Below are 21,743 nucleotides of genomic sequence, written 5' to 3'. Positions count from 1 at the left end.
TTCAGAAGATGAAGATTCAGGATCAGGATGCGCTGTTCTGTAGGCTACAGTGATTTTATCCAGTTTTGTGTAAATCAGGTGTAGAGTGCATTGCCATCATGCTCAGGAATTCCCTACTCTGATGAGTCTAAACAAAAGAATCAGGGGGATGTAGTCTTGCTTAGTTGGTGTATTTCTCCAGTGGCTCTTCTGCCTGACTGCTGTATTCCCACCTGTCCAAACAGTGGTGAGCACGGGGGACTCTGTTTGCTGTAAGCCTGTCCAAGTCTTGGAAGACTGACAGGGGCTGGGTCCTGTTTAAGCTAGTTTTTCACAAAACAGCCTGTTTATCTTGGAAGGAAGAGAATAAACTGTAAGAGAATAAGGAGAGAATAAACCTCAGCCTTTGTGATTTCCAGCTGAAAGCTTGAGGAAGAGCGCAGATAATAGCAATTTGAGACTGAACATCTGTGCTTCCTGCACTTCCCATGGTGCTTATTTGCTAATCTTAATTCCATTTGTGACAGAACTTTACTGTTTTCACAGAATTCTTAGGCTTGGTAAGGACCTCTGGAGATCATCTAATCCAATCCCCCTGCAAATGCAGAATCACTTAAAGTAGGTGACATAGAAACATGTCCAGATGGTTCTGAATGTCTCTGGAGAAGAACTCCATGACTACCCTGAGCAGCCTGTTCCAGTATTCTGCCACTCTCAATGTAAAGAAGTTCTTGTTTAGTTTATGGCCATTGCTCCTCATCCTGTCGCTGGGCACCACCAGAAAGAGTCTGGCAACAACCTCTTCACACCCACCTTTGAGATATTTAAATTCCTTAATGTGATCCTCTCTCAGTTGTCTCTTCTCCAGACTAAACAGGCACAGCTCCTGAAGTCTCTCCTCATACGGGATGGTCCAGACCCCGCCATCATCTTTGTGGTGTCTACTGAACCCTCTATGGTATCTTCTTGTCTTTCTTGAAATGTGGAGCCCAGAACTGGGTACAGCACTCCAGGTGTGGCCTCACTAGGCCCAGCTAGGAGGGGGAGGATCAGCTCCCTTGACCTGCTGGCCACAGTTTTTCTGATGCACCTCAGGGTACCACTTGCCCTCCTGGCTCTGAGGGCACGCTGCTGATGGTCAGGTTGTCATCCACCAAGAGTCCCAGGTCTTCCTTGGGAGAAAGGACCTGGTCTCTAGTAGGTCCTGTCCTGGCCCAGGTACAAGACCCTACACTTGCCCTTGTTGAACCTCATTAGGTTTCTCTCCACCCAGCTTTCCAGTCTATCAGAGCTGTCCTAACCCTCAAGGTAATGGCAATGTTATAGGAAAGGTCTCTGACTGGACCTGAATTGCGGTGGCTTTTTTGCCACAGCTCTAAGCAGTCACTAGGGTAACAGCTGTGTATGTGTACATGCTTAACTAAAAGTATGATTGGACAGCTTATGCAATTAGCTGGAAAAGATCCCTTCATATTTCAGCAAGGGCTACTGGGTACAGCAGGAGCTTGAGTGATGTAGAGGGGTCAGAAAAAACCTTCTCTGTATGGAGTTGTCAGTTTGGAGAAGGAACTGCAGTCTATATCTGCAGTACCACAGCTGTGGATGGTACCCTGTACCCAAGGCAATGTGATTCACCCTGCAGCCATGCACTGGAGAGGCAAGCTGTGCTGGTGGACCAGTGCAGATAGTTCCACACTGGAAGTGAAAACAGGCTTGCAGAAAATTAAGAAATCCATTGAGGATGTGCTTTGTGCCCTCCAGTGCTAAATTCTTTTGCTTAAAATGTTAAAGATTCCTCAAAGCTGTGAAGAAGCTTAAACAAGTAATTAAGTTTCCTTCGTCTGTCCCTTAAATTTAGGTTTCATTGTTCTCAGAGTCCTGTGTCTCATGACTAATACACTGCCTGCACAATGCGCTGGCTGATTTTTTACCAGATGGTTCTTGGGTCTGAAGCTGAATCCAGGGCGAAGGCAGTTAGTTTTTCTCCTGCCTCAAATGAAAGATGCTGTCCCCCACACAATGCTCTGATTGAATCTTGGACATAAGACAATAATGAAGTGAAAATATTTTGACCAGATGACAGTTTTTAAAGATATTCTTAGGGATTATTATTCATGATATTTAAGGAGCTGGCATAGGATGATACTAGAACACTCCTCTGTACATTTTTTTTTACAATTTATAAATCATCTAATGTTGAAACGAAGTTTAAATGCAGAAAAATGCTGGAATTCAAATATGTATACGTGGCTAGAAGATAGAAAATGTGCAGTGTGAACTGCCTGTTCCTATTTTTTCACTGTTCATTTTTGTTGTAATGGTCTTTTTCATTCCACCCTCAATCATAATGGTGATGTCTCCTTGCATCCATTACACACCTTTTGGATAGAGAACCCTTGTGAGTAAAGACAAAACATTTCTCAGAAAGGTGCAGCGTTTGTGGGGTGCATATCTCCATGGGGACCATCTCAGCAGCACTGCAGAGCAGATTTGCTCTGAGGCCTGTTGGATCCAGCAGTCGTTCCAGCTATTTTCCCTCCCCCTCCCCCTGATTTATTACACTGGGATTTTGGCTGCTGCTTGACTGAGGAGGAGCACTGAATGGCGATTACCTTTTTTGGACCAACCAGCTGAAAAGGAGAAGCCCATTCAGTGTAGGTGAGGCTACTGACTGTGACATCTTTTAAGAAATGGATGGTATTGGCATTTTTATATTTTAGTGCTGGGGAAAATTTTCTTCTGCAGAAGAAATTTGGGTGGCGTGTATACAGTGTATGTGTAACTGCTGTTTCTAAACACCTTTTGGACTGAGAAGTGCTGTAGAAATATGAGATCCTTTAATGCTTTTTCCTTGCATAAGAAATATTGCTCTTCAATGCAGCTGTTTAGCTGTTGTGAACAGGTGTGCAATAAACACCCCTTCCCTTTTCAACCAAGTGTGGTGTGATGGATACCCTCTCTTTTAAACATGCGTGGCTTTCCCTCCTACAAGAATTAAAAACTTTAAAAATAGCTTACATATCTAGAAAGAATATCTAGCCTTGTCCTGTTTCCCTCTTCCCCTCCCCCTTGCTACCAACTCAAATTACCGACAAGCACTGGAAATTTCAGGGCAGGGGAACAGAAGTGCAGCTGGCCTGCATGTGTTGCACCAGCTGTAATGCAAATGATACATGCTGAAAGAGGCTTTTCTCACTTTTGTAATTCTTGGATATTGTTGTGCAATGGGGACATGCGACAATTTGTCTTAAATGTGTTTGCTGATATGTTCTGCAGAGTATACTCTGTCCTTTGTTCCTTGCCGGCAAGAGACAATATCAAAATCCAATTGCCCATTGGCAGCATGTCTGACTGCAGCTGGGACTGTCCTCCTGCCTTCCCCATCCATCAGGCCTGGGTGATCCAACCACACTTGATACCAGTTAATGTGGGGCTGGCCAGAACACAGACTTTGGTAAATCCTCAGCTTTCTTGGCTTTTTGGAGAATTTGTAATAAACCACAATATTTTTGTTCTTTATTTCTGAAAGTTGCATTGCCTATTGCTCTTCTGCCTGAGAGAGCCAAAGGGGAAGTGCTTGGCTGCCTGTGCCCTGGTTGTTTGTGGGTACCAGTCAACTTTGCTGCTGCTTATCTGAAGCAGTAAAAATACAGGTGCTGGAGGTTCAGTTGTGTAAAAACAAAAGCTGATGTTGATTTAATCCCATTACACTGCGTTGATCTCTCAACCACTGGACTCTTAGTAGGATTCCAGCTTTAATCCTGTAAGGATCAATCTGGCCCATTGCTTTTCTGTCCTGATCCTAAATCCCCCTTTAATCTTGTTAATTATACCAGGCCTTTTTTGGTTTCATTTTTTTCCCTTGTGTACCAGCAAAAGCACACTAAATCTTCATGTTGCTGTCTCTGACCTGGTGTTTTTACCCTTTGCTCATCCTGTTGAGGAGCAAGGTTCTCCTGAAGGCTGGTTTCATCATTCATAGCAGTGCATTTGGTGATCTGGTGTCTGCTGTTTCAGTCTCCTGTGAAGTCGGCTGGTTATGCTGTTGTGTTGAATCCCTCCTGGTTCTGTCAGGAGTTTTCTTTTTTTTTTTGTCTGTTGTTTGATACTGTGCCGTCTGAACGGGGTGGGGAATCATGGAACATGACAGCCACTTTGAAATTGCTTTCTTACGTTAAAGAAAAAGGGTTTTTGGAGCAGAATCCCATCACTGGAGGAGAAGACAATGTCAGGGAATATGGAACACTGCTCAGATGACGAGGCACATGCTCTGAGAAGACTGGAACCTGTGTCAGGGTCTGGGTAGTCCCATGGCCCACAGATATATTCTGAAGGTCACAGAGAAATTCAGCTGCTTAAATCAACCTCTTTATGTTTATGTGTGTTCGGTTGGCTTGAGGAGAGGAATAATGTGCATTCAGACTTGAGGCTCTTTATCTTCACATTGCACTGTCTGCAGGCCTCCAGACCCAGCGCTGCCTTTTCTGTGTAATGCACAAGGCCAATTTCTCACTGTGACAATCTGCTCCTGGCACTTGCAATAGAAACTAGCAGTGCTTAATGTATTCATCTCTGTTATTTCCTATAGTGTAAAGAAGAAAACCAACCCAAAATTGCACCTACATTTGCTGTAACTCGATCAAGAGCTGACAGATCATTTCTGGAACATGTCTGTGCTGGGATCTTGACTGTTCTGCCAAATGTTATGCCTTTAACTTGCCGTGTTGCTCCTTTTCTCTGTCCTGTCCATGCTGCTCTGCCTCACCCTGCAGAAGCTTCTACTTTTCCAGCCTTTCAGCCAAATTCTGATTTCCCACCACTTTGCCAGAGCACTATGGGGCTGCAATCTCTCCTTGCCAGAATGCAGGCTGTAGGTGTGGGTCTGCCATAGAAGTAGCCAAGGTGATTTCCTTTTAAACCAGACAGAGGGGAAACCAGGTTGGGATCACAGAGGATGTGTTTATTCCAATTGAAGCAGCCCTTGTACTTAGTTTTTGAAAAACACTTAGACCCATGACAAGGACGTAACAATTGCTTTTAAGGAAACATGGGCATTTTCCCGGCACTTCTAGGGTTAAGGAAATTGTAGAGGGGTGACATGGTGACAGTGTTCCCTATTTTTGTGTGTTGCCAGTAGCGAGAAGAGGGAAACTTTGATTTCTAATCCGCTTTGGAGGAGGCTCCGTATCAGGGCTGCACAGAAACATCCAGTCAAGCAGCTCCTTTATCATAAAGGGGATTTTAATTAAAACTGTTCTTGCATCATGAGCGAAATGAGCGTCAGTGCCAGCCAGCCCTGTACTGGGCATTTATCTCCTTCAAACCACATTACCAGTAATTGCTGCATTAAATCAAAGTCGGGGGAGATTACAGGTCTGAATTGGGCAGGCGGCCGGTGCCAGCGTGGGGAGCTCCGTGCTGCCGAGCCGCTGATACGGGAACCCCCTCGGCCCCCCAGCTGGGGGTGAAGAGTCGGAGGGCTGCTGGATCCCAAGAAGCCCTTCTCATTACAAGACAGGAATTTTTGTTATAACCTAGGAGGAGTGGCAGGCTGTATGCTTGGAGCATTTTAAGCTGCTCGTGTTTTTCTATTAACTTCCTTTAAAAACAAGCAAAACCAATAACAAAACAAACCCTGTGGCATTGCCATCCCGCTTCTGTCTCCTGTCTGGATCCACCACAGACGTTCTCTTTTGTTCATCATCTGCTGCTTATTCCAGCCCTGAAACTTAAGAATAAATCACCTCTTGTCTTGATATATCCCTTTTTCCTCTCCTTGCCACAGCTCTGTTGTGGAGCTTGGTTTCTCTCTGTCCCAGTATGGGAGGGCTTCTCCCCTTCTTCACCTCTCCCCCCGCTGAGGAATTGTATCTGCCTTGACCTGTGGTTCTTTTGCTAACTATGGCTCATTAGTTCGTTTAATTATTTTTCTAGGTTTTTAAGCATTCTGTTGTCTCTAGGTCTAGAGCAGCTGTTTCCCTTCTTCTTGTCCCTATGCTTTAACCTTGGTCACACTAAAAAACATCTGATCATCCTAGCACTGCTGTTGCTTCCACTCTCCAAACTTCTGTCAGGGCAAGGCTGAGGAATGGCTATGGCCACATGAAGTCTCAGGCATGTAGACTGGCTGAGGTAATTAGATCTGTGTGGGCATTCACTGAATTATCAAAATGTGACAGCTGGACTTTTGGTGGCTGTTATTACCTCTGTCCCATAATTACAAAGAGGGTAAGCCAGGAACAAATGTGAAGAAAACATGGGTGTTTTTCCTTTTGAAAAGTGACTGTCATTTTCTTTCTTTTTGTCTTGATGGTGGTTACACATTTTCCTGTTCCATTGCTGACAAGCTTGGGGCATTTGGGTGGCAGTGATGGTTTTTGTTCTATTTGCTCAGAGGTGTTGGCAATCTGCCATTCTGAAATTTGCTTCCTACAGTGTTTGCACATCTACTAGGTTCCTATGCTGCAGAATAGGGTCTCATTCTCAGCACTGTACTGAGAAGCTGGAAATGTATGATGCTGAGGCTGGATCTGCCTGCTAAAACAGGCTGCATACTGTCGAGCTGTATTAGATTCTTAAGATTCACACAAGTTTCTCAGAAGCTGTCTAGTTCAGAGCAGTTGCAGGAGTGTGCCTGCTGTGCCCCTTCAGAGCTTGAAGTTGCTGCTTTTGCTTCATTACAATGTGAGCTTGAGATGCAGCTTAAGTATTGCCCTACTTTAACTCTGGCCTATGCATGAATATCTAGCCTGAGATAAGTGGTTCGTTTAAATTCATGCTAAGAGACCTGTAAAGCCACAGAGGCTGAAGGTTGAGTGCTGCTGATATCCCAGCTGATAATGCAGAGAGGTTGCAGGTAATTTTTGCCTTAGTAGCCCTGTTACCACAAAGTGAGCGTAGTCCCACTGCAGAGTAACTGGAGAGTTGTGCAGAGAGCGCGAGCCAAGTCTTTGGTGGCGATTTCTTGATAGTGAGAGAAGGCAGAGATAGGGGTTTTCATGGGAGCCAGGAAGCCATCTGTATGGCATGGGTTTGGGACAGAGAATGCAGATAGTGTGGCAGATTAGGGTGAATGAACATGAGTGATTTTTTTAAAAATATTTTTTATTTGTAGAGGTCACAGAAGAGCAGGTATCTTGACCATGCAGATAGCGGAAGCAGAGCAAGCCCTCAGTGGTTGTTGTAGAAACTAGCCTGCAGGAAAGGGCTTTGGACTGAGCCATGTCAGCCTTTATTCTGTTCTTCTGGCTCTTGGGGAGAAGTGTGGGTGGCAGTTATCTTACATGCCCATGGCAGACCTCTGTGCCCATGTCCTGGGACTCTGTGTGAGAATAAAAAGATTTCCAGAATTCTTCTCTCTCCTGCTTTCTTAAAACTAGATAGGTTTCAAAAATCCCAGTCAAAATGTAGCTGTTTGCTGCCTTTTGCTATTTTTGTCTTAGTCTGAGGCAGAAAGTGATGTGAAGACTACTTCTTGCCTCTGAGCTGGCATAGTCTTAACATACCTCTTTCTGTTCTCCACCACAGCCTTATACTTCTCTACTGAAAGCACTGGAGAAGGGACACAGCAATAACTAGCACCTCTGCCTCCAGATGAGTAATCCCTGGGGTCCTCCCCTACATTGAAGCATGACTTGCTGCTGTCACCATTCATTTAGCCTGTCTTGACTCTCCTCTTTCAGGGTAAACTGCATCATTTTTGCCAGACCTCAGCTTTGCATGCTATTTCTGGATCCCTTCTGTGCACTCAGCAAATGCACCAAACTCTTAACTGCAGCACTTCTGCTATTTTGCTCCTGAATTTCTTTTGAGTTGCCTGACTGGGATTTTTAATTTTTTTTTTAACAGGAATGGGGGAAAAAACAGGATTCATCATCTAAAGCTGAGCAGGTGGGCAAGATTTTGAACTGAGGCCTGCAGAAATTAATGGACAGATGTAATTCTATCATGAAATTATCTTTGCAGATTTGTGCTGAAAGTGTCATATTTTATATATTACTGTGCTGGAGCTGTTTCCAGATAACTTCCTGAGATTTATTTGGTGACCTGCTGTTGTGGCAGCTAAAGGTCCTTCTTGCATGACGTCCTCCAATTCCTCAGTTCCTGCCAGTAATACAGTCTCAAATTCAGCTGTCACACATAGACAGTGCTGCCTATTTATTTCTCTCTTACTTTAATTCAATTAAGAATTTTGTTTAGTATTTTTGATGTTTTTTTGCCTCTTGCTTACACAGTTACGGGATGTGGGCAGCTGCTCTGCTATTCTTACTGCACCAAGCTGGGCAGGGGGTGCTTTGCTCCTGTGTTGGAACAGCAGACTGCTGTCCCAGAAAACCTTTCCCCCACATTCTGCTTTTGTTTGTGTAGCTGGGAATCCATACCACTCTAAAGTAGGGATAAATTTAAGTTCATACTAGCATAATTTATTGTGTGGCCACTCGTTAACTTGGAACAAGTACCTTATTCTATTTTGGTTTGTCACATGGAGGCAATTTGATAAGCTGGGAGGCGAGGTGGGGAGGAAAGTCCATACCAAAACTGTCTCTGCTAGGGAGCAAGTGCTCAGCTAGATGAGTAAGACACACAGCCATGTTCTGAAATGCTCTGCAGTAGTTGATCGTGTTCTCCCTTCACCCCAGGCAAAGGCGGGGTAGAACGTGTTGGCTCAAACCCTTGTTGGAAGTGGCTTATCCCATGAGCCGTTTGCTGGGGTAGATTGGGAATGCAGGTGGCATTTCCAGCAGCCCCACATGGCCTGCTTGCTGGTGGCTCTGAGGTAATGGCAGAGCTGTGCTTATACCACCCGGGAATTGTCAGTGTGGTCCAGCCCTAGTTTGTGATTCATTCAATTAAAAATACTTGGTGAGAGTATGTCTGATACTACCATCTGGTGACTTTTAATAATATTTATTCTTAGGAAGGTGGTTCTTTAATTAAGGAATTAACCTTAATTTTTGTAGGCTTAGCATAGATCTGAAGAAATGCTGAGACTTAAGCTGCTCTATTTCTAGAAGAGTCAAATCTTTCTTTTTCGGATCTCCCTGTTGTCTTCTTAAGGATCAACTAATTGAACTGCTGCTGCTTGTTAAGTGAAAAACCAGGTGGGACTGTGAGAGACAGAATGGGCAAAGCTTTTCTCTGACTGAGGTTCTGGAACAGCTTCTGAAGTGAAGGGAAACTGCCTCCATTCTATTCTTTTTGCTTCCTCTTTGTCCACTGCCCCCAAAGGAATACACAAAGGCAGTGTGGCAGTCATGTAATATCAAAACTACCAAGAGAAAACTCCTTGTCTTCTTTGATGTTGAAATTCTGCATCTGGACACCTTTTTGTTTCTCATGTAACATGCAAAAAGCATTTTGATGGACATGTAGCATTACCAAGATCAGTGCATATATCGGTGGTCCCTGAAGAAAGCTGTGATATGATCACCTTCATTACCAAGTGTCTTAGGCCAGAAGTATACTTATTTGCTTCCTAAAGCAGTGCCAAGTATTTAGAATTCTCCTCGAAAGAAGGCCCAGACCTAAGACACAAATATTTTTTTTCTGGGAAGTCTTTGTATGCTTTCTTTTCCCCCTGTTAGACTGCTGCTGAGCCTTTGGTAATAACTAAGGTGATGGAGCCCACCTGGTTTTAGAAGCTTCTTTTGGACTTGCTGCATGTTACATTCAGGTATTCTGGAGTTGTCTCAACATTTTATAATTGAAACATGTTCTGTAATGCGTGTAAAGCACTGGATTGGGGTAGAAAGGAAAGCTGAAGTCGTGTCTTCTATATGCTGCTGGTGTATCAAGACTACTGGCAGGTTTATTTTGCAACTTAATCACTAATAGATTGTTGTGAGTTATTGTTCTGTTAAAGCTGCCTTGATGGGAGCCAGCTTGTTAGTGTCGTGAATAAAACCTCAGTTCTAGGAACACAATCTTTTGACAGGGGATTTTTCAAACTTCAGATGAATGTTCATCACTGCCTTACATTTTTCCTTTGTAGTAATTTCAGAGGTAGACTTTGGGCAATCTAACTTACCTGAATTAACTTGAGTCCTTGTCTGGCAGCTGAAGTTATCTGGGCAGGATCTGTACTTCCAGCTTAAGGAAGACTGCCTACAGAAGTCTTAACTTTAGGATCAAGAGTGTTTGTCTGTCTCTCTTGACAGCTGTGACAGTGTAGGCTGGGCATTGGAAGAGTTTGGTTTCTGGTTGAAGAAGATCCAGGCTTGTGATTTCATGAGTCCCCTTTGGTATATAGGTTTCTGGAGTTTGCTAATGTTACCATTCTACTGGATGGCTGTAAGAGAGCTGAACAAAATAAAAAGTGCCAATTGCCCAGCAGACAGAGGTCTTGCAATATACTCCTTTAGCAGACTGACTTAGTATTATTATGCCTTCTTTTTCCATGTCCTTCCCTAAAGCAGAGTTTGTTGAGGCTTTGAAAATAAGCAGTAGTTAAGAAGTAATGACTTCTAATTCTGACCTGTTCTCCTCTTATGCTGTGTATTTGTAATTGCTTTTTTAAACTGTTCTAGTTTTCCAGTCTAGACAAACCATTAATATTTAACAGCTACGTGTAGATGATGCAGGGAAGACCCAAGGGCAGAAACAGGATGCAGGTATCTTGTGTCCACAATTTCAGGAGTGTGTGGTTATGCCACTTTAGATCAGTTTCAGTACTATGGAAATTGGTTGGAGAGTGTTTATAGTGGTAGTGGCACATGCAAACAAACTCTATCACTCTTAAGTAAATTGCCTTGCAAATGGAGAATGTGTGGCAGAAAAAGATGGAAAAGGGAGATCTCTGGCACTTGGAGGAGAAAAGACATGACCAGGAGCTATTTCAGAGCTCCAGTTTTATTTAGTACTATCTTTGGAATTTTTCTCTCTCAATTTTTTTTGTGTGTTTTCTCCATGAGAACTGGATGTGTGATGACTGAAGTTCTGTTGTCTTTGTCAGAAGCAGTGGGTATGATGGGGCAGTCCTTGCTGCTTTACGTTTTTGCTCCTTTCTTTAGCTTTGGGTTCCTTGGGCCTTTTGCCAGGGGGCTTTTACTTTTCTTGGATTCAAAGTGTATTTCTGGTAATTTCATTTGTGCTAATGTGTTTTTGGACTATTAATCCTAATGAACATGAGGATTCAGTAGCACTAACTAATCAGAGAGGGTTTCAGGCAAGAAATGGCTCCTATGGCTTTACCAACCCATTCAGATTCTTTCCTGTGATGTCCTTATTATGCTAATCCAACACACGGTTTGCTGCTACTCCACATCCCCCAGTACTGCTGGTTTCATTTCTGCTGTAATGTATATTGTTCCTGATCTGTGACATTTGCCTACTTAGTACGTTTCACTTGCAGAGAAGGCACTGGCTGGGTGCTGAGTTATTCACTTACCTGCACAGCTGATCCACCACCAAATCTTCTTGCTCTTCAGATCACGACATCTATGTAAAACTGGCAGGTTTCTGAAACGTGAGAGAAATCCGGTTTCTGCAGTCACCCATGTGTTGTCATGTTTGCTTCTGCGTGCCATTTTGGAATATTGAGCTTTCCTGTGTGTGCTCTGCTTACATTTATGGCCTCCCCACTTGAATCTCTTATCATTCCAGGGTCAGAATAACAACTAGACCATAAGTAAGTTTTCTAGACATTGGTGATATTAAATCTGTGAAGAAAAAGGAAAATCACACAGCTCTTTGAAAACCATTACATCCATTCCAGCAAACAAGCAATAAGTGCAGCCCTAGAGAGAGGAATGGGGACTTTCCAGTACAAATTCTCACCTGGAGTGAGCACAAGCCACCTTTGTGCTCAGGGTATGGGACCTGCTTTGGTGCAAAATGAGAATCTCTTGCAGTTCTGTTGATGTAATCGTGGTGCTGTTTGTCTAACACTAGTATGAACTGGCTGAGCTGCTTGATCTATTTAGCTGCTATGGAAATCAGTGCATACCCAGCCAGAAAATGCATCCTTGCTTGCTGGCATGTTTCCTACATTTACATCAGTCTTTAAAAAGCAGAGACATATTGTAAGCTGCTCATCAGATCCCTGATGACCCAGTTTAGCAGATGTAGTGATTGGCTAATTGTTAAAGATGCCATTTTTAGTGGGTGAGAGGAAGAGCATCAGCCAGGCTTCTAGCGATGAAGAGTTAGATTCAGCAGAGGTAAGAGCCCTTTAGTGGGAGTAACTAGATAAGGCTTGGATTAATTTGTCTGGAGACCAGAAAATTATGCAAAAGATTTATAAATGTAGTTCATAAAATGAAACTGTTGGTGTAATTCCTTAGTAAAGATCAATGTGGGGTAATGGTTATATATCATGGAAATATCTCAGATTTCATGCTGTATTGCTGTGTCCCCACAGTACCACAGTTTTTAGCAATTAAAAAAAAAAAGTGTTAAATGTCTGGAACTTCCGTGGCTGCACTTCAAGCATCATGAGAGTATGGCTATATTATGTTCTTACAGCTGCACTTGTAATTGTGACTTAGCATACTTGCTATAAACAGTCTGAACAGAGCAGGCAAAGCAAAGCCCAGGGCTGTGGTCCTGGCATTTCCCAAAAATATTCCTCTGTCTCCAGACATCAAAGAGAACCCTGCATGTGAAGCAAAGTACTGAGTTTTGACAACACAGGGAAAAACTTGTGTAATCTCCATGCCTTGCTTAGTACACAGGAAGAGGAAAATCAGGTAAATGCTGCTACAGTGGCGTGTAAAACAGTATCTCTAGAAAGAGTGATGGGTAGGTAGGAGCTGGAAAAGACAAAATTAAATGTTATTAAAAGAATAATAAAATGCACACATCAGAGTGGTGTTTTTTGTGTGTTTTTTGTTCTTGTTGTTTTTTGTTTTTGTTTTTTTGTTTTGTTTTGTGTGGGGTTTTTTTTTGTGGGTTTTTTTTTTTTTTTTTTGGTTTTTTTTTTTTTTTTTTTGGAGTGTTTTTTTTTGGTAGACTCCTGACATTCAAAATAACCAATAGAAGAACCAGAGCTACTGGTGCAGAACATGAAACTGGATATTATAGGGGTAATACCAATCTGCAAGAATAGTAATCATGGCTTTAACATGCTTTCAGGATTATGTATGGCTCAGATAGGGTAGATGTAAAAGGTGGTAGGCTGTATTGTATGCAGTAGACTGTAAAGAAGAAAGCAGAGTAATACTGATAATGTAGGATTTGTTTCTGGTCAGATTGATGTGGGGAAGAATGGTAAAAGAGGTCCCAGAGGAAGTACTGTGAGTCTGCTGTAATCCCTCATAGGATTGGATTCAGATAGAAACTTGAGGCTCAAAAATTATACTATTCCCAGTACCATTAGAGAGATAAATATTAGTATGAAAAACATTAATTTTTCAGATATATCTTGGAGAACAAATGCTGCTAATATTCATCAGATCAAAAGATTTTGTCATGGTAGCATCATCACCTGTTGTTGACACGGTTAGTGGATTATTGGTGCTATGACTTTTACAGGAAAACAAGCTGTTTAGGAACCTCCATCTCCCCATCTTTGGATAGGATGATCATGTTATAAGCTTTGATCCATGAAGCAATATAGTTAGTGAAGTCAGTGCAGCCCTGAATGGTGTGGTTTGGGGTTGGTGGGCTTTTTTTTGATTGGTTGGGATGTTTTTTTAATTTCTTTTTCAGAGGCACTTTGGATATTAATTAGTGATAGTATATGTAAAGGGGAAAATCCTCTAAGATGAAACTTTAGCCTAACCTTATAAAGGCTGTTAGGTGAAAAAAGAAGCAAATTTACAAAAGAGAATTTATCAGCAGAGATTGCTGTGCCTTTAAAATCAGTAGGGATGAAATAAGAACTGCCAAAAATCAGGCTGAATTAAACTTTAAAAGTGTTGCTAAGGAAATGGGTGACAGTTTCTCAAAATACAATTAGAGAGAAGGGAGGAGGTGGGGCCACTTAGTGTTGAGAATAGGGTTGTTAATGAGGATGCTCTTGTGGTCACAGAATTGAACCCGTCTTTGTTGTTTTAAGTAGAGTTGATCTTGGGAGCAAGGGCAATATTGCTAATGGGCATGAACCCACCATAGAAGCAACCACAATGATCTTAGTTAGTGCTGGTAGGCTGGGCTGGGAAGCAGGGTTGCCTGGGGAATGGGGATGCCTATTCCTGAGAGCGAAAGAAGTGGTTCATGCAGTTGCAGATCTGATAGAAGTTTTAATCTATCAAATAGGAGTGCTGTCGTATGTTTGGAGAACAGGAAGTGGAATAGACCTATTGCCGGTGGGGCATGATCTGAGTAAATACAGACCTAACCTCCGCTGCATGCTGGCACACAAATATTAATTAAAGGCTTGGATAAAAGTAAAGAATGTGATAAAAGGCAACACAAATCCATTAAAACTGGTTGTGCCTCATCACTCTGTCTGTTTTTAAGATAGCCAGTTTTCTTACCTTGATAATGTGTGTTTTACATAGTGGGATGATGTCTCTTACTATAGACAGGTTCTACAGCATCTGATGTGGTGCTGCAGAGGAAAGTACTAATGAGACTAGAGAAGGTGCAGTTTAGTGCTGGAAATGTGAAACAGAGCTGATGTTGTTCTGGGTGATGTCTTTAAAAATAAAGATGAGCACAGGCTAGGTCAGGTGCAAGAACATGCTTCTAGAGGTTGGGGAATAGCCAGCCTGTCATGTGACAGAAGACTGGAACAGCTGCTTGTTTGGATGGTTAGAGAGGGAATACATGAGGAAGGTTAGTTGTAAGGGAAAGATAAAATACGGCTAAGCCATAGGACAGTACTGGCACAAGAACAAAGGAAAGACAGAAATTGCTCAGGAATAGCATTAAGCTGGAGAACACAAATCCCAGATATTCTAGAGCAGCCTTTTGCCTGGGGCAGTGTAGCTGTAAAACCCAGCTCTAAGATGCAGTGTGATAAATTTTATGAAAAGTTAAGATGATGCTTTATGATAACAGTTGATCTGATCCTGTGTGTCAGGAGATCTTTTCCAGTCTTCATATTTCTGTAAATTTAAAATTATTCATAAATGTAAGCATCTGCAGGAACAAGGCTATGATTTTGTAACAGTTACCTTACCGAACTTGTGTTACTGGAAATGCATGGGCATAGTAGGTTGCATGGTAATGTAGTTGGACTAATCCAGAAACAGAATTATGGAGTGCAGCGCCCTCTTATATTGGGCTAATATTTGTTGCAAGTCAGTGTGCAGTAGTAAACCAGCCCGTGTGGCCAGTCTTGCAGAAAATTCAGTAGTTTACTACTGGTCAGTGAAGTCCTGCTCTGTGCACCTTGGCACATATGAGTTTAAACCAAGCTTTTGTTATTTAATTACCTGAGGGACACAAGAAGTGCGATGCTTTTTTACCAAAGTATCACACGAATATCTTAGTGCTGGTTAAATCACAGTATTTAAGTTTGCATCAAAAACTTTAAAGCATGGCAGTTTTATTGGATCTGTAGTTAAAACAGCAGAGGAGCTTAGGTGATGCTCAATTTCCTTGTTTTGTTTTGCCCATTTGATGGATATTTATAAATAGGAAGATATCTGTACTAGGATTTGGAAATGTTTTATTCCCCTGAGGCCTGAAATGAGGTTGGAAATGACAAGAACTGGATTGTGAAATAAATGTAAGGTTTTTAACTTAGTTAGGGATTTGGTTTTAAAACCTGGGGCAATAATATGAAGTAGCATACACAGGCTGTGGAAAAGTCTTCGGGTTTGTATAAATTAATGCCTTTTCATAAAAAGATTTTATTGGAGATACTAAATTGCTTGAGTGTGTAGTAATGAGCTATGGAAAAGAATGAAGGGCAGGCACCTTTTGAACATGTAGTTACAGAAAAGAGAAGGAAATAAAAAAGTATTGGTCATTCAGAGGAGACCAGATTCTATCTGTGCCCCCAGGCAGGATATGCAGGGAGTGCTGAGAAGTAGCCAAAAAGCCCTCTGGTGAGGAGCAAGGGGCATAATGGTGAGCCCCAGAAAGCTGTTTTGGGTCTCTTTGGGGTGAAATAAATTGGCCAAAGGCAGAATGAGATGGAAGTTCATTTTGGGAGCCTCATCTTTTTTCCCTAGTGAAGAGATCTAGAAGCATAGCTGCTTTCCCATTTATGGGCAGCTAATTTCTTTGTCTGTGCAAATCTTCACACAGAAACAATGGCTATAGAAACTTTTATTTATTTATTTATTTATTTATTTATGATGTAGAAAATGTCGTGCTTTATACTCCCCAAATTGGTCATGCTCCTTTTGTAAGGCAGAACTGCCCTGTGCCTCTAGGAAAGATGATGAGAGTGGGCGACAGCTGCTATGAGCACTCACCCAGCTCATAGCTGTCCTTTCCTGAGGCTCTCAGAGAGAAAGGGCAGTGGGAGCTGAGGATGAGCCAAGAGCTGTCCTGCTGGGCTGAGTGGGTCGGAGGGCTGTGGATTAGGCACCCCTTACCTGAATGAGAAAGGTTTGCACATGCAAATTGTACTAGATAATGATCCACATATTTAACTCCTGAAGAAAAGTAAATCTCAAGTTTAACTCTTTCAGCGGGGGAGGAAGTTATGAGTGACAATAGAAAAGCAGCTGCCCTAGAGCTAGGCTGAGGGAGGCTGTTTAGTGGTGCACAGCAGCACTACAGAAAAGTTAAAGATTAGAAATGCAAAAACCCGCTGACTTTATGCATTTAAAATGGTGTGGGGGGTGGGGGAAATTTGGCTAGCCCTTCTTGGGTTTGATCACTGTTTATTTTTCAAACCTCGGAGGGAGGGGTTTTATCCCTGCTATCCTTTGGAAGAAGGTGGGAATCTTTTGTGGGCTTAGGCTGTTAACTCTTTGAGAACCCAGGTTTGGTCCAGTGTCCACCCATCACTACAAAAATCTTGGTGTGGTTTTTTTGTAGTGATGGGTGAAACCTCATGCAATTTGTTGTGGGAGGTCAGGCCCCCTCGGTGCTCCCCCTGGCCATGGTGTATCTATTAAGAATCGGCAGCGGGCCCTTGGATGTCTGGTAACGTGGCTGGCATGTGAGGCTGCTGGGGTGAGCCTGCTGGCCCAGCAGCTCCCCATCTGTCCCTGTCGGTCAGGGAGCAGATTCCTCCCTGGGAATGAGGAGGGTGAGCTTCCTAAAATGGGCACAACAACTGGCCCTGCCCAGTCTTGCCCCCTTCTCGCTGCTGCTCACTGTCCCATGTGACAGAGTTAATCCCCTCGCCGCCCCCAGTTTGATTGGAACAGCTGAGGGGGACAACCCACCGGCCCAAGGCTGGGGCAGTGGGGGCCATTCCAGGGCCCAGCTCCCCCCTCCAGCCTCTGTTCCAGCAGCTGTCCCTGCTTGCCTCAGCTAGGGAGGGAGGGAGAAGCGTTAAATGATATGGGCACACGCTCCCTTGTGAAAGAGATCCCTTCAGTTTGAGATATTAGTGTGGCTTTTTCCCTCTCCCTCCCTCCCTGACACCAGAGGGTTTTACTATGCTAATCCCAGCACCTGTCCCTGCAGAGGACAGCAAGAAGGGTATGGTGGTGGGGGAGGAACAGTCCCATATGTTTTTCCCTGTCCTGGATTGGGAGTGTTCCCTCTGACGCACCTAGAGCCCAGAACATATGCTCTTTTCAGATCCTAAATGCTGTTTGCTTCCTCCCATCCCTGGCAGCAGTGGCTGCAAAGATCCTGTGTCCCCCTCTTCCTGGCAGTTGCTCTGTTTGCTGCCCGGGAATCGCAGGACACTCCTCAGTTGAGGCTTGCAGGGCCGTTTTCAGTAGAGGATTTCTAATTTTAGGAGCCTCCGCCGCCTATGGTTGAGCTCTGCCTTGCTGGATCCCAGAAGAGAGGGGCCGAGCTGTGCCGAGCCAGGCAGCTCCTTTTTATTTTCAGCTGAGCTAGTGTCAACCTGAGTGGCCCCAGAGGCCCGAGCCAAGCACTGCGCAGGGCTGCCAGAGTCCTTCCCACAAGGCTGAAAGACGGAGACTCGGATTTGAAGCTTCCAGTCCTGTGTCCATTTGGCCTTTAGCTGGAGGATCTTTGGCTATGTATGGTGTGTATTGTATGGATTACCAATACCCAGTCGTCCAGGTAAGCAAAAGGACAGTGGTGACTTTCAGGAGTTTTGTTCTCTATGTTGTTTGGACAGAACTGGAACTTACATGCTGGTTTTGTAGAAGGACACTGCTTCCAAGCTGGGCTTCTTGTGTCCCAGGCCTCTGCCCAGAGACTCCGCAGATGGCTTTGAATCTCCTGCACCTGAGCAGTACCATTTGATACTTTTTAACTCCAAGATTTGTCTTGTTTGAGACTTGTGTATTCTGGTTCACATTTCTTGCCTTTTTCTTTGATCATTTGTTTGTTTGTAGGGGATGTTGAACTGACAGCAGTGCTGTGCTCTGCAAACTGGCGTGTTGTTGTGTGTCTCACTGCGTTGTTGGGGCACATGTGACCTGTATGTGTGACCGCAGCCTGTCCCACAGGGATGCTGAGCCACCCAGAGCAGCTCCTCTCTCCTCCTCCCTCCTCCAAAATCACCCACAAAACCTCTGACAAAATCTCATTTGTCACATTTTTGCTTTTGGAGGTCCAGAGAGGATGTGTAGGGTGAAGGGATGGGTGGGTTTGAGAGCAGTGCTCGGGGCTGGGCGCAGTCTGTATTGCAGCCTCTGCTGGGGGAGGGGGCTATATTTGGAGCACACGTGATATTTGCTGGCCAGTGTGTGGAGTCTTGGAGAAGACAGAGTGTGTGGGTCAGGCTCAAATACTTTTGGAGCCAAGTGAAAGATGATGTTCTCTAGGCAGTCCTTGGCTATTCAATGTCAGCACTCCATGTCCTTACAAGCACCAAGTTTATCCAGAAAATGTGAAATGTAGACTAGCAGTTCAAGATTATCTACGGTGAGATACATCAGATAGCCACTAAATAGTATTTTGTTAGGTTGCCTTGTGTCAGGGGTTTTATTACCCAGATGAATAGAATCCACCAGCAGAAGTGTGTCTTTTGGTTGTTAAGATTTGTTCCTGATAAATTGGTTCTTTGCACTTGAAACTCTCTTTTTCTTCCCTCTGGCCTTGGTCCAGCTGGCAGGTTTGCTCGATCTAAACTTGAGCCAGCACAGAAATGCAGGTAATGGGATGTTAAAATTGAAGGCTATGCTTGCTTTCCACCCTTAGTAGCAAAGGGTGGTAAATAATATAGCCAAAAAAAAAAAAAAGAACAACATATCCTGAAACTTTCTGAAAGCAGAGTGTTTGTGGACTCCTCTTCTTCGTAGCTCCATGATTTCTATGAGTTTTAAACTAACACAAGCATTTAAGAGTGTACATGTAGACTACTTAGTCAAACTAGAGGTTAGTTCTTCATCTGTGCTCTCATCAATGTGATTTCAGTGGCCTCGTCCTTTGGCCTGCTGCATAAACATCCTACTCCAGCTTCTTTTCCATTAGGATTTGAATGGTAGGAGCTAACCAGAAACCATCATGTACATCTGTGTGAACATAGAAGAGAATATAAAAGTGTCACAGACATGCTCAGGTGGGAGCAAGGGGCTTTGCCTGGCATGATGAGGATTATCAGCTGTGCCCTGGCACTGCGGAGACAGACTGATTAAATTTGCCCATAGCTATTTCAAAATGCTACTTCTACAGCACAGTAACAAAGTTTTGATGCATATGTGCCCGTGATGTATGAGAAACTGTAGGAACTCATAAGTATTGGCATCTAGAGCTGTTCTGAATACATTGCTTTTTGAATAAATGCAGTAAGTAGGAAGGGGTGATCTCGTGGCTCTGAGCTGTGTGTTCCTCAGGCTTCCAGTCTTCAGCTCTGCTCGTGCTTCTCTGTTCTTTTCAGCAGCAAGATTTGCAGTTTGGGTTTTGGTTTTTCTTGGTAGAGGTTGGCAAACTGTCAGGATAAATTCAGGAGTGGTTCCATGATTCTCACGTAGGAAAAGCTAAGTGGAGGTCCACCAAATTATTCTGCATGGCCATGACACAATATCTGGACCCCCATGCCTCAGTGAGGAAGGATTAATTGCACAGATTTGCCAATTTTTTCTAGGCCTTGTTCGTTATCAGACATTGCTCCTGGGCTCCAGTGAGACAGCAAAGATCTCGAGTGTCGCCCCGTCTGGTCATGTTGCATGGTGTGTTTTAAGCTTTTGAAACTCTGTAGCAGATATTCACTTCAGCTGGTTTTGCAGTAGTGGGAACTCTTGGAGATTTGTGTTTCTTGTTGCTTGAGCACATCCACTGAAAATCGGGTGTTTTCTCTTGCTCAACAGGAGCAAAGGTGGATATATTCCAAGCATGGGGAAGGAGATGCTTGGAGATTAAAGATGGATACCAGGGATACCAGCAGCACATCACACTGAAGGGAATTCCCACTCTGCTGGCACATGAGCAAGGCAGATGTACCAACTAGGTGGTGGGAGGCAGTGCAAGGGAAGGTTCAGTGCATCGTTGGGCAACTCATTTTCCATAGAAGACTCTTTCTGATGGCGAGTATTTCTGGAGGTTCCTCAGGTGAAGGCCAAAATGGAGTAGAAATGGTGCTATTCTGGTTAACAGTAGTGGGATGATGTCCAGAAGGTCTGTGCTACAGCCCTAGATCTGGGACAAGAAGGTGCTAGCTACCTCATGGCACAGACAAGACTGAGTGAACACAACAGTTAAAGTACTTAAGTGGAGAGAATAAGGAGATTATCCTGAATGATTTGCAGAGGTCTGATGAATGAGATGCACAATGCTGAAACCTGGTGCTTTGTCATGTCAAAAGTTTAAGGAGGTCACTGTGGTTTTTGCTGTTTTTAAATGGAATTTACACTTGACCTAGAACTGTGCTCCAGAATCTCATATTTGTAATGGGGGGAAGAGAAACCAAATCCACTACTTTCCCTGTTTTTGCAACATTGCATGTAAATATTGTAACTTGCAAGTTATCAGAGACGATGAGATTACACAGAAAAATGTGGACTCTGACTCAGAGACCTGTAGGCTGCAGCCATGGAGGCTGGCTCCCTCCCAGAGGATCCCACACCACGGTTTGGTTGTGTTGGGTGGCTGGCCCATGACTCTCTGCCTCCATGTGCTGATAACATGTAAGGGCTTCTGGTGTCTTGGTCTCCTGCTTTTCAAAACAGAGGAGGGACTGGCTTGTGATACATGCTCCTGCTGGCCTGCTGAATGAGGAGAGAAAGGGCAAGGGGAGAAAAGGAAGAAGGGAGGGAGCCAGAGGTCAGTTTGCAGCGAGTGAAATTGGGAAACTAAAAATCGTGGTCAGCATGGGCTGCGTGGAGAGCAGTGCTGTAGCAGAAGCCCATGAAGCAAAATCACTGGGCTTCCCCCCCCCACCCCCCGTAAATTATAACTGAGCATATTCATGCAAAGAACACATGGGGATTCAAGGTGTTACTGCACTGTAATTTAGCAAAAAAAGCAGCTGAAGCCTTGGGAGTCTCTTGAGTACCAGGTGTCAAGAAGAGATACATGAGAAGCACAACTTGCCTGAGCTGGTTTTATCTCTGCGTCATGAGCGCTGGAGCATCAGTACAGTCTTCTTGTCTAACTGTGGGATTGGCAGACCTGCGCTCAGCCCTGTCCGTGGGTTTCCATGGGTGCAATGTTGGGAAAAATCAATCTGAGCATCTCAGATCCCGTCTGGCAAATGGGGTAGCAGTGTATCACTCTGTTTTACGGGGTCGCTGAGAGAACAGATGCTGTCAACCGTGGCGTGCTCAGGTGCTCAGGGCCAGATGCTTGCTGAAGATAAATGGGAGGGAAAAAAGCAAGCTGGGAAAGAG

At 43.8% G+C, this 21,743-nt stretch overlaps 1 protein-coding gene across 11 annotated transcripts in view; it reads left to right on the top strand.

The window, feature by feature from the left end:
- Window positions 1-21,743, top strand: part of RBFOX2 (RNA binding fox-1 homolog 2) — a 113,461-nt gene that overhangs the window by 5,089 nt on the left and 86,629 nt on the right. For 3 of the 11 annotated variants that reach the window (XM_031057692.1, XM_031057687.1, XM_031057695.1), the window contains exon 1: window positions 17,415-18,030. The exons of 2 other annotated variants lie outside the window; for them this stretch is intronic. In XM_031057692.1, the coding sequence (XP_030913552.1) occupies window positions 17,986-18,030 (45 nt within the window). In that variant the 5' untranslated portion in view covers window positions 17,415-17,985. Of the gene's footprint in view, window positions 1-17,410; window positions 18,031-21,743 lie in introns of those variants that run through there. 6 more of the 11 variants (XR_004081814.1, XM_031057691.1, XM_031057690.1 and 3 more) reach the window with 4 other exon arrangements.

Source organism: Geospiza fortis, unplaced genomic scaffold, assembly GCF_000277835.1.
Source record: "Geospiza fortis unplaced genomic scaffold, GeoFor_1.0 scaffold173, whole genome shotgun sequence".
In the NCBI taxonomy this organism is placed as follows: domain Eukaryota; kingdom Metazoa; phylum Chordata; class Aves; order Passeriformes; family Thraupidae; genus Geospiza; species Geospiza fortis.
The sequence above is the reverse complement of the archived record's forward strand: the minus strand, read 5'-3'. Positions and strand labels throughout refer to the sequence as shown.